Source organism: Thamnophis sirtalis, unplaced genomic scaffold (assembly GCF_051295495.1).
Source record: "Thamnophis sirtalis isolate CommonGarterSnake01/CBP01778 unplaced genomic scaffold, rThaSir2_p1.2 scaffold_2, whole genome shotgun sequence".
In the NCBI taxonomy this organism is placed as follows: domain Eukaryota; kingdom Metazoa; phylum Chordata; class Lepidosauria; order Squamata; family Natricidae; genus Thamnophis; species Thamnophis sirtalis.
The window spans coordinates 50,892,830-50,904,461 of record NW_028261382.1 but is presented as its reverse complement, the minus strand read 5'-3'; the positions used below and the strand labels follow the sequence as shown (position 1 = coordinate 50,904,461).

The window sequence follows — 11,632 nt, the reverse complement described above, 5'->3', positions numbered from 1 at the left end:
TCTACCATAACTATCTATCTATCTATCTATCTATCTATCTATCTATCTATCTATCTATCTAATCTATCTATCTATCTACCTACCTACTGTATCTATCTACCATAACTATTTATCTATCATCTATCTATCTATCTATCTATCTATCTATCTATCTGTCTGTCTGTCTGTCTACCTACCGTATCTATCTACCATAACTATTTATCTATATCATCTCTATATATCTCTATCTCTATCTCTATCTATCATCTATCTATCTATCATCTATCTATCTATCTCTATATATCTATCTCTATCTACCTACCTACCTACCTACCTACCTACCTACCTACATCTATCTATCTATCTATCTATCTATCTATCTATCTATCTATCTATCTATCTATCTATCTATCTATCTATCTATCATCTATCTATCATCTATCTATCATCTATCTATCATCTATCTATCTATCTATCTATCTATCTATCTATCTATCTATCTATCTATCTATCTATCTATCTATCTATCTATCTATCTTTTATCTATATGCTTGATTTCATTTAGATGCTTCTTTGGGACTCTTCTTTGCAAGAACTCCTAAGGTTTCTGCCAAAGGAAGGATTCTATTTCCGCACAAGACCCTTCCCCAGATATCGAAGAGCCGAAACACCGAGAGACGCTATTTGCGACATTCTGCTTTATAACCCCCAAGACCCCTTTCCTGGCAAACACGCCTGGAGAGACCAGCCGTTCCTAGGGCCACCGGCAGAGATCTCATTTCCAGCAGAGAACCAGGCCGTCAGCTTTAAAGCTGCATGTGGCTCGTCCGGGCCAAACACAGCTCAGCATCTTATGGGATGGAGAGAAAGGGAAGACGAATCCGGGAAGCAGCCGACACAAAGCCAGCCCAGCGTAACGGGAGATTCTTGGCTTTTACCTCATTGAAGTGATAATCATAAAGAAGGGCACGTTATTCTCCAGTTTTCCATGCAGGGCGTCTTCCACCTCGCTCTGCCATTTCTGCTCCAGTTCAGCCACACACTGCCCAAAAAGGGGGGAAAGCAGCATGAGAAAGCTGGACCCCTCCCTCCCTCAGCAGGCGGCGTTCAGGAGAAATGTATTTGTATTTGTATTGTATTATTTGTATGCCGCCCTTCTCCGGGAGGACTCAGGGTGGCGAACAATTCAAAGGGGGGAAAAAAGGGAGAACATAAAAGACAAAATACAGATAATAAAAGTGGACAACAGTCGCACAACCATACATGTCGAGAGGGGATGGAACTCATCAACCCCAGGCCTGCCGGCAAAGCCAGGTTTTGACGGCTTTCCGGAAGGCCTGGAGAGAGGTGAGGGTCCGAATCCCTGCGGGGAGTTCATTCCAGAGGGCCGGAGCTGCCACAGAGAAGGCCCTCCCCCGGGTGATAGCCAGGTGGCATTGGCTGGTAGACGGCACCCGGAGGAGGCCGACCCTGTGAGGATCTAATGGGTCTGTGGGAGGTAATTGGCAGCAGGCGGTCTCTCAAGTAATTCACGTTCAGCCCACCGTGAGCTTCCCGGGACAGACATCCGAAAGCAGATGCCAGGTTCTCATGGCCAGCCTTTACCTGCAGTTGCCTTTCCATGGCGTTCAGTTTCTTGAAGGTCTCCCCCATAATTTTGCAGAGCAGGTCGTACTCCTCCGCGTGCTCCTCCTGGTACTGGAAGTTGATGAGAGACTGGAGCGCATCGACCAGGTTCAAGTGCTTGATCACGCACGAAACCACCATTTCCTCCATCACATCTGGCTGGATCACCTCTCTGTTGAGGGCGGGACCCCCCCCCCCAAAAAAAAAAAACTCAGAGGGGATCAACGTTGGAGAAACGGACCCCCTGACAAATATCTGAGCAATGTTCTTTTTTTTATTGAACATTTTTGAAGAAGAAAAAAAACACAAACTTTTACAAATGTTTAGTTCCCACCCCCAACCTTCTCCCCCCCAACCTTCCCCCCCCCCGACTTCCCAGAACCAATACAGGGTATAAGTCTTTAACAAAGAGAATCTAAGGTACAGTTAAAAGAAAAACAAAAAAGATAGTTAACAACGTATTTCCATTGAACTCTAGATCCTCCTTGCAGGACTAACTCTAGATCAGTGTTTTTCAACCTTGGCAACTTGAAGATGTCTGGACTTCAACTCCCAGAATTCCCCAGCCAGCATTCGCTGGCTGGGGAATTCTGGGAGTTGAAGTCCAGACATCTTCAAGTTGCCAAGGTTGAAAAACACTGCTCTAGATAATTTATAATTCCTGATCTCTAATCATAAGCTATCGGGAATTTCTAGTCCCATATTTCTTTTGAGTATAATCAATCCATCTTTTCCACTCTGAGCAATGTTCTGACCGAGGCTTCCCGAGAGCATGAAGCCAACTCCTGGTCCCGAAAAAAGACCCTTTTATTAATTGGCTGTGAATTTTGCTCATTCCCATCCACCAAAGTCTTTCAAGGGAGGATTTACGGTCACAGACCTCATCTGACTTGGAGAGCTGCCAGGGCGAGATCTGTAGAACTTGGCCAGGAGTCTCGGAGAGTCACGAACCAATGAAGCAAACTGATTGTTTCCTGCAAACTCCACTCCCCTGTCGCTCCTCTTGTATTTCCTCTGGGAGGGGCCATTCACCGTCCACCTGTGGCCTTACTCCCAAGTCGCCCCCTGTTCTTTAGCTCTTCCCTTCCTCTGGCCACTCTGCGCATGCGCCCACTGGGAACAGGCTCCAGCTGTTCTTCTGCCTCAATGATGTCCGACTCCGAAGGCAGCTGATAACTGTCGGACGTCCCTGTCCCCCTCTCTGCCTCCGACACAGAGCCCTCCTCAGAGCCTTCCCCAGACTCCAGGACTGGCCCAGGTTCCTCCCCAACCCTCCCCACTGTTAGAATTTACTGCCAGCTCCGCTGGTGGGCCACAACAAGCAAGGAAAGAGTTTTCTGCAGCTGCAGATCTGGAGAAAGCAAAGGTGACCAAAGAAGTTCACACACACACACACACACACACACACCCCTACCTTATGCTGGGTCGAAACTGAGGCCGAGCCCGGCCAGATATTTCCCTGAGCTTGATCATGATTCCGGGTGGGAGTCGGATGCGGGGCAGGTCAAAATAGTGACCACAGGTGGGACGAGGACGTCTGATGGGTAAGTGAACTCCTGGTCCTCCTCAATGGTGAGAGGCAGTGGGGAAGGGCTGGGCGTGAGGGCTGGGGGAGATCACACCGTTGGCTTCCACTTGCCACTGGCATCTGAAACAACAAAGCCACACAAAGGGCCGCTTGGCGTTTTGCCTCAGGAAGGGTTGTGTGCTCTCCTTCACACTGCAGCGAACAGGAGGCTTCGCTTCTGGCGGGGGGGAGTCCGTGGGGCTGGCCTCCCACTTCCCACCCCCTCCCGCTTTGGGCTGCCCACCTCTGCAAAAGTTTGGACCGCAGGAGGCTCTTGGCACGTTTCCTCGTCCTTGGTGATCTCCGGCCCGTTGTACAGGATCCTCAGCATCGAGCAGGCCAAGACGGACAAGCCCAAGGCCAGGTCGACCAGGAAGGGCAATCCGCCCGAGACGTCTTCCGAGGATTCCTGAGTCCGCCGAGGGGAAGCAGAGAGAACGCAGAGAGAGTTACGGCCTCGGCGTAACTGGTCTGTACCCAGGTGACTGTCCAACGCGAGTGAAAATAAAAACCACAAGCACCAAGAGAGCCAACCCGGCAGAATACAATAGCAATAGCAATAGCAGTTAGACTTATATACCGCTTCATAGGGCTTTCAGCCCTCTCTAAGCGGTTTACAGAGTCAGCATATCGCCCCCACAGTCTGGGTCCTCATTTTACCCACCTCGGAAGGATGGAAGGCTGAGTCAACCTTGAGCCGGTGAGATTAGAACCGGCTGAACTACAGATAACAGTCAGCTGAAGTGGCCTGCAGTACTGCACCCTAACCACTGCGCCACCTCGGCTCTCTCAAACCCATAAAACGCCGGCTCTAATGCAAGGAAGTCGGAAGGAGTTGTGCCTACATTTACTAGGCGAATACGTCAAACTTCTTTCCGTTCGGGAGTCGTGGATTAAGGGTGACCCGTCTCCTTAAGCACACCCTGTGCTCAGCCTCCCCACCATCCCCCTGCCACCCCCTTGTAAACTGAAGGAGGATGAAGCCGTGTTGGGACGCTGCTGGGATGGAGTTGAGTTACTCTCCTACCTGCGCCCGGACCGTGCAGGCGAAGCCCCACATGGCTTTATCTGGGGTGTTGTGTTCTCGGCCGCTACGCATTTCGAAAGAGAAGGTGACGGTGTCTCCCTCCACCTGACGGTTTGGGTGAGAAGAGAGCCCATGAAACAGGCGAGCGAAAGGCAAAGGCTCCGCGGGTCGTTATCCCAAGATACAGAAGGAAATCCGGAGACGGCCTTCTGCTCCTCTGCGGATTCTGCCCGTCATCCAGGAAATCTATTTCCCCCCCCCCCCCCCCGCTACAGTTTGAGATTAAGTGGCTGAGTTGAAATTCCATCAGCAGGGACGGGAAAGGGCTATTCGGTACCTTGACCAAATCTTTAGGCCACCCTGTCCCCAAGACGCTGCGGCTGCCGTATCCCAAGGTGTTGCCTCCGTATTCGGCAACCTTCCGACTGTTTGTGTTGGGCCCGGCGTAGATGACCAGCTGGCAAGCGGAAACACAACAGGCACAGGGGGTTGGCACGGGGGCAGATCAAACCCGCAGGAGCGTTTCTTAAGAGCTCCTCAGAGGGGAGCAAGCAAATGAATGGCGCCATATGGGATCTTCCGACCACGCAGACATCCTAAGTGGTAAGAGAGCACCAAGGGAAGCTTCTCCCAAGCCACCGCTTCAAGTTTTTATTTTTATTCTCTTATAGTTACAGCTACACCTTCACGTACTTATTATTCTTATTTATCTTTTACATATTTGTTTTCCCATATAAAAGGTTAAAATATACATTCTGGGTTGCTTTGCTTGCCATTCCGTACATTTATTTTGTCTTATCACAATCCTATTTTTCTTCTTCTTTTCTCTTCACCCTCCCTCCCTTCTCTACTTTCCCCCTTCCTCCTCTCCTTTCCCTTTCCTTACCTCTTCCCTCCTCCTCCTCTCTTCCTCTTCCTTCTCCTGCCCGCCCTCCTTCTCTTTCTATCCCTTCCTCTCCTTTCCTCTTTCTTCCTTCTCCCCCTTCCCTCTCTCCTCCTCTCCCCCTTTCCTTTTCTGTTATCGTGGTTCTCTCTTTTCAACTCTGAACTGGTGCATTTTCGGGATGGCATTCCTGCAAACCCTGTTATAATTTTATGCTTATCCTTTCACTATCATGTCCTAACTATTTTTTCCCCTCTATACCTCATTCTTGAACATATACTTATATATTAATACTTTCTTTTCCCTCCCCCTCCCCCTTCGCCCTTTTTTCCATTTAATCGTGCCTTGTATGGGTTCCATCTCTCTCTCTGTTGCTTTCTTTTCTGGATTCCTTTCTCTAACCCATCATCAAAACCGAAGCCAACCACTTCGGAAGGGGCTTCGAGGCTGCTCCATCTTTCCTCCCAGGCCCCCCCGAGGCTGGAGTTGAACTGGCCCCGACTGACCTTGTCGTAATCGTACTGGGAAGAGCACCGGCTGTCGAACCTCAGGTACAAGCAGCGGGCGCCAGGAATGTGCACCGTCTCCTTAAATTTGTAGTTATCCCTGACGGGATGGACGGTCTCCACCGTCTTGCCGGCGGCCCAAGGAGCTGGGATTTTCAAGCCAGTGAGGAACCCCGGCTCTTCTCTCTCTTCCAGCATCCTGGCATGAAATGGTAGAAAAGGAAAAAAGGGGGGAAAAAGGTTACCGAAGGAGTAACTTTGTAGGACAGATTAAGCTTCACCCAAAAGAATTGTGGAAGCCAAATACTGGCATTGCTACCCCGTACGACAATGGGCACAAACTATCCCCATGCCCACATGTGGGTTTAAAGATGTCACTTTTGGGACTTATTCATTCATTTATTTGCCGATATGGGCCTTAAGGTTGCTAAATTCATGGAGATAAGGAAAACTTTGGTTCCTTCACCAAGGGCCGTCCCTCCTTGGCGGCTTTAAGACGTGTGGACTTCACATCCACAGGTTTTAAAGTTGTTAAGGTTGGATACTCCTGGCTTAAGAGTTGAGGTGGCGCAGTGGTTAGAGCAAAGTACTGCAGGCTACTTCAGCTGACTGCAGTTTGACAGTTCGAATCTCACCAGGATCAAGGTTGACTCAGCCTTCCATCCTTCTGAGGTGAGGAAAATGAAGACCCAGATTGTTGGGGAGGGGGGCAAAAGGCTGACTCTGTAAAACCGCTTAGAGAGGGCTGTGAAGCACTAAGAAGCGACATATAAGTCTAAGTGCTATCACCCTTCCTTCCTCCCTGTTAGAGGCTAATTCTGCCGACTGCCAGCAGTTCGATCCTGACTGGCTCAAGGCTGACTCGGCCTTCCGTCCTTCCGAGGTCTGTAAATGAGGGCCCGGATTGTTGGGGGCAAAAGGCTGACTCTGTAAACTGCTTAGAGAGGGCTGTGAAAGCACTGTAAAGCAGTATATATAAGTCCAAGTGCTATTGCTAGGGCTGTTACACTTCCAGCTCTTCACAAGTTGACAAATTTCTTTTCCATATAAGCCTAAGTCTTTCTCTTTTGAAAATCCCCTAAAAGCAATCACTCCAGGCACAAAATCTCCAGGGAGTGAATGAGAGAGAGAGAGAGAGAGAGAAAGAAAGAGAGAACTCAGGGAAGATTAACAGAGTTACTCACCTCTCATCAGGGAAGAGCTTGCTCCTCGCTTCAGAGGCCCCTGCAGGAGAACCGTTGACGTCCGAGAAAATCGGAGACTGGGTTTTCAGCAACAAGGCCGTCTGCAACACAACACCAGACCAATGGGTCACAAGGCATGGGGGGGGGGTCTAGGGGAGGATGGGGGGGGGAATTGAGAAGCCCAAAGGGGGAGGGAGGGGAGGCACGAAGTACCTGGCTGGTGTAGAGGACCAGCTGCACCAGCTGAGGCATGAGTGGGTCGGCCACCATCAACGTCTGGAGGTTCGGATGCATCAGGGAGGTCAGCAACACGGGAAGCAGATGGCCCAGGATAGTCGCTTTGGTCACCTGCTCCAGGCCTTTCAACCTGCACGGAGAGTTCCCCACCATTTGGCTTCGGGAGGGAGGGACCTTCTCCAGAAAAGCCCCCTCAGCTCCCTTCTTGCACCTCAAGAGTTGGACCCCTTGGACCGGCCGAAGAGCCAAGGTGGCGCAGTGGTTAAATGCAACACTGCAGGCTACTGCTAGATCAGCAGTTCAGCGGTTCAAATCTCACCGGCTCAGGGTTGACTCAGCCTTCCATCCTTCCGAGGTGGGTAAAATGAGGACCCAGATTGTTGGGGGCAATATGCTGACTCTCTGTAAACTGCTTAGAGAGGGCTGAAAGGCCTATGAAGCGGTATATAAGTCTACTGCTATTGCTATTGCTATTGCTATTGCTATTCTGAAATGGCCTGCCCAATGATTGCTCACTTGGGAACGTCCAAGCTTGGCCGCTCGAAGCCCTGTGGACTTCAACTCCCAGAAGACCACAGGTCTTCAAGCGGCCGAGCTTGGCCACCTCTGTGCTAGCTGCTGTTTGATGCGTCCCCGAAAATACTGCAACACAGCAGGAGCCATGAAGTCACCCCGCTCACCGCCTCCTGCACCTCAAAAAATAAGGAGGCCCATTTAGTGTAACAGGAAGAAGCTGAGTTCAATGCAGAGAAGTTATTAACTTCCTTTTTTTTAAAATTTCCTTTGTCTTAATATATTTTAGACTGTGTTTGTTAAAAATCTATACCATGTACGGGCTCTGGGAAGTCGGGGGGGGGGGAAGGGAGGTGGGGTGTTAGGGGGGAGGGGGGATATATAGTATGTGTTAGATTTTCTGTAAAATCTAATCACTGTAAAATCACTGTAAAAATAGGATAAGCTGAATAGGCAGTTGTGGCTTGCCTATCCCAAAGTTACAATGGCACTGAAAAACACGATTTATGATGGTTTTTCACACTTAAAAAAAATAAAAATAAATAAAAATAAGGCGGCCAAGTGCTTATTTCGGGGCTCAAAAGAAAATAAGTCCCGGTCTTATTTTTGGGGGGAAAGATGACGTTGACCCTTTGCTCCAGCCTTCTGTTATACTACCTAATAGAAATAATTCTGGCTTGAATTCTATACGTTGTTCAGCCACACCTGAATCTGTAACCAAAATTTCCTAGTTGGAGGCATTTTCACCTTCTGGAAGCAGCTTTGGCCGAGGGGGCCTTACCTCTGCTCTCTGTCCGGGACGTCGCTGTTGATCAGGGCAGTGGTGACCTGCTGCAGCTTCTCCAGGACCTCGTCGCACCCCGTGAGGATCTGCATGGCCAGAGCCAAGATGCTAGTCTTGAGCTCCTGCAAGGAGACAAACCGAGTTCCAGAGCTGCGTTTTCGACGGGCCCCCACAGAACAATTCGCTTCTAAACCCAACACAGAGGCTCATGCAAAAGAAAGAAGTCAATGGGATGAGCGTGATAACAAGCCAAGCGAGGTTTGAGGAGCAGCAGGACCTGTGGGGGAGCTACCAGCCCATCCCCTCCCCACTGAGGACTCTCGTGCCATGGGTCAACAACCCAGGAGTGGCAGGACAGGTTTAACAAAAGAAACACCCCTATGTGCCTATCACTCCACCTCTGTCTGTAAAATCAATAGCAATCGCACTTAAGACTTATATACCGTTTCACAGTGCTCTCTATGTGGTTTACAGAGTCAGCCTCTTGCCCCCAACCATCTGGGTCCTCGTTTTACCGACCTTGGAAGGACAGAAGGCTGAGTCGACCTGCAGCCTGTCAGGATCGAACTGCAGTCGGCAGAATCAGCCTGCAGTGCCGCATTCTGACCACTGCAACACCGAGGCCTCTTGTATGTAATGAAAGCTCCTTGTTAAACTACTCGAGCACTGCACTGATTCCGGAGGCCACTTAATTCAAAGGCCACGTTTCTCACCAGGCCACAGATGAACCTTCCTAAATCCGTCCAATTGAGGCGGAGAGGCTGGGGGGAAAGCGCTCAGCCACATTTGGCCCAGGGGGGGTCAACGTGGGTTTCCCGACCATGCCTGGAAGGCACTAGGCTTGGGGAAGCTGAATTAAACGCACTTTTCACGGGAGGCTCACTTAGTGGTTCTCTAAACCAGTGTTTCTCAACCTTGACAACTTGAAGTCCTGTGGACTTCAACTCCCAGAATTCCCCAGCCAGCATAGCTGGCTGGGGGATTCTGGGAGTTGAAGTCCACAGGACTTCAAGTTGCCAAGGTTGAGAAACACTGCTCTAAACCACAAGATCCCAACACGAAGGTTCTTCGGACCGACCTTTCCCTGAAAAGCCTGCTCTAGAATCTAAAGAGACCGCCTACTGCCACATACCTCCCAGCGGCCGGTGAGATCCCACAGATTGGGCCTCCTTCAGATGCCGTCAGCCAGACAATGTCGGCTGGCGGCTCCCCGAGAGCCTTCTCTGTGGCTGCTCCGACCCTTTGGAACGAGCTACCCCCAGAGATCCGGACCTTACCCACTCTCATGGCCTTCAGGAAAGCCCTTAAAACCTGGCTGTTCCGGCAGGCCTGGGGGCTGTTGACCTCATCGTTGAGGTCCAGCCCCGATCAGAACGAATGCGTGTGTTGTGATTTTAAATCTGTCTTTTTTTTATTTGAATTATTTCTTTCCTCTTCTTTTTGTAAGCCGCCCGGAGTCCTCCGGGATTGGGCGGCCTATAAATTTTATTAATAAATAATAAGAAGGAGGGGGGGATCGAGGGAGGGAAAGGAGGGGGAAGGAAAGGGGGAAAGGAGAAAAGAAAGGAGGGAAGGCAGGGGAGAAGGAAGTAAGGGGGGGAGGGAAGAAAAGGGTATGGAAAAGAAAGAAATGAGGGAAGAGAAGAGGGAGGGAAGGAATAAGATACCTAACCTTTGATGTTTATAATGATTTGATAGTATGGGAATATCTCGAAATGTAGTTGGATTGTTTTTTACAAGTTATGGATGTTGTATTTTCGTTTTACCAATAAAATCTTATTAAAAATTTAAAATAAATAAATAAATAAATAATAATAATAAATAAATGGGTTCCCTCTGTTCAACTCTTCGCATCTCCCCCAATTCCCAGCATGAGAAAAGCTACTTTTTTCCCTTGGCTGCCCAGAAGGGTTTGCTTTTTGGGGAAACCGGAAGGGGCGAAGCCAACACAGGGGATTCCAACCAGGGATGCTAAGCAGGCCGGGACCCAACTCTGCCGGTACTTATCGGAACGATTAATCCAGCCCGCTTGTTGGGCCGGACAAGGAGCGAAACCGTCCTAGGAGGGAAGAGAGAGCAGCTGCAGAGAGAAACGGAAGGAAGGAAACAAGAAACGGAATAATGGGGGGTGGCTGGATGAGACGTGGTGTGGAAACATTCAGCATCTACTCCAGAAGGTGACGGACATATCCGAGGGAGGACAAAGGATGAGCCACAAAAAGGAGCTTCCTGAACAGCAAAGACGGAAACGGACAGAAATCATCCCGGGCCCATTGGGGGGGGGCTCAGCCAAGCAGAGGACCAAGCCACACCCCTCCCTCATCTTGAAACAGCTCAGACAACAGAGAGAGAGCCAACCAGGGTCAGGGTGGTGGTGTTGGTGGAAATCACCCCATTCCTTTGGAGAGCCTTCCCTGATGTGTACGGAAGGAATTCGGGAACTCTGACTTTTTATACTGGCTGGATTTGACAGGAAACAGGTGAAGCACCTGAGGGAGCCAGCCAGGGATATGGGAGCTCCTTGACGGGGAGATTTTCCAGACAAGGCAATAGCAGTAGACTTATATACCGCTTCATAGGCCTTTCAGGCCTCTCTAAGCGGTTTACAGAGAGTCAGCATATCGCCCCCAACAATCTGGGTCCTCATTTTACCTGCCTCGGAAGGATGGAAGGCTGAGTCAACCCTGAGCCGGTGAGGCGGAGAGGAGCTAGCAAAGGTGAGCACAGGACTCTTCTGGAGGGAGGCGGGAGCGCACTCATCCCCCCCCCCAGGTGTAAACTGCAAAGCATTTCCTTCCCACCCACCCCAGCTTCGCCCTGGGGTGAGTTTTCTAAGCTGAAGGAGGAGCTGGGGGGAGGCTGGAAACCCCACTTGGCCCGATGCGAGGATTCTGCCCGGAGTAGCTCTTAGCCAGCAGAGTGCAGAGGCTCTGGGGGGGGGGATTCCAGCTGAAGCACCACGACCACAGGCGGTGAGCACGGAGGAGGGGGGCCATACCCGTTGGCTGAAGAGGCAGCGGCAACACCGGGGTCAGGAGGAAGCGAGGGCAGTGGCGCTTCAGACTTGGTGTTTACCTGTACCTTCAAGGTCTCTCCCTGCAAGGAGCTGTCACTGTCATCGCTTTCGTCGGGTTTAATCAAAACGGTATTACTCAGAAGGTGGTTCTGAACGGCCATCAGGTACCGCAGGCAGGCAGAGGCGGCCTTGAAGACAAACGGTTCCCTCTCACAAAGCGGCAAAGAACGGCGATTGCCGAGGCCCCGGGGAAACTCACACACAGGGGAGCACGGAGGGGCTCCGTCCTTCCTTCTCCTCCTGCTGCGGA

The 11,632-nt window shown here is 50.5% G+C and overlaps 1 protein-coding gene across 1 annotated transcript in view; it reads right to left on the bottom strand.

The window, feature by feature from the left end:
- Positions 1 to 11,632, bottom strand: part of HECTD4 (HECT domain E3 ubiquitin protein ligase 4) — a 64,366-nt gene that overhangs the window by 31,030 nt on the left and 21,704 nt on the right. The window contains 14 exon segments of the mRNA XM_087703466.1: positions 918 to 1,021; positions 1,585 to 1,777; positions 3,020 to 3,125; positions 3,128 to 3,215; positions 3,217 to 3,253; positions 3,417 to 3,442; positions 3,444 to 3,581; positions 4,200 to 4,304; positions 4,537 to 4,656; positions 5,589 to 5,787; positions 6,773 to 6,873; positions 6,986 to 7,139; positions 8,304 to 8,428; positions 11,382 to 11,510. Coding sequence (XP_087559592.1) covers positions 918 to 1,021; positions 1,585 to 1,777; positions 3,020 to 3,125; positions 3,128 to 3,215; positions 3,217 to 3,253; positions 3,417 to 3,442; positions 3,444 to 3,581; positions 4,200 to 4,304; positions 4,537 to 4,656; positions 5,589 to 5,787; positions 6,773 to 6,873; positions 6,986 to 7,139; positions 8,304 to 8,428; positions 11,382 to 11,510 — 1,625 coding nt within the window.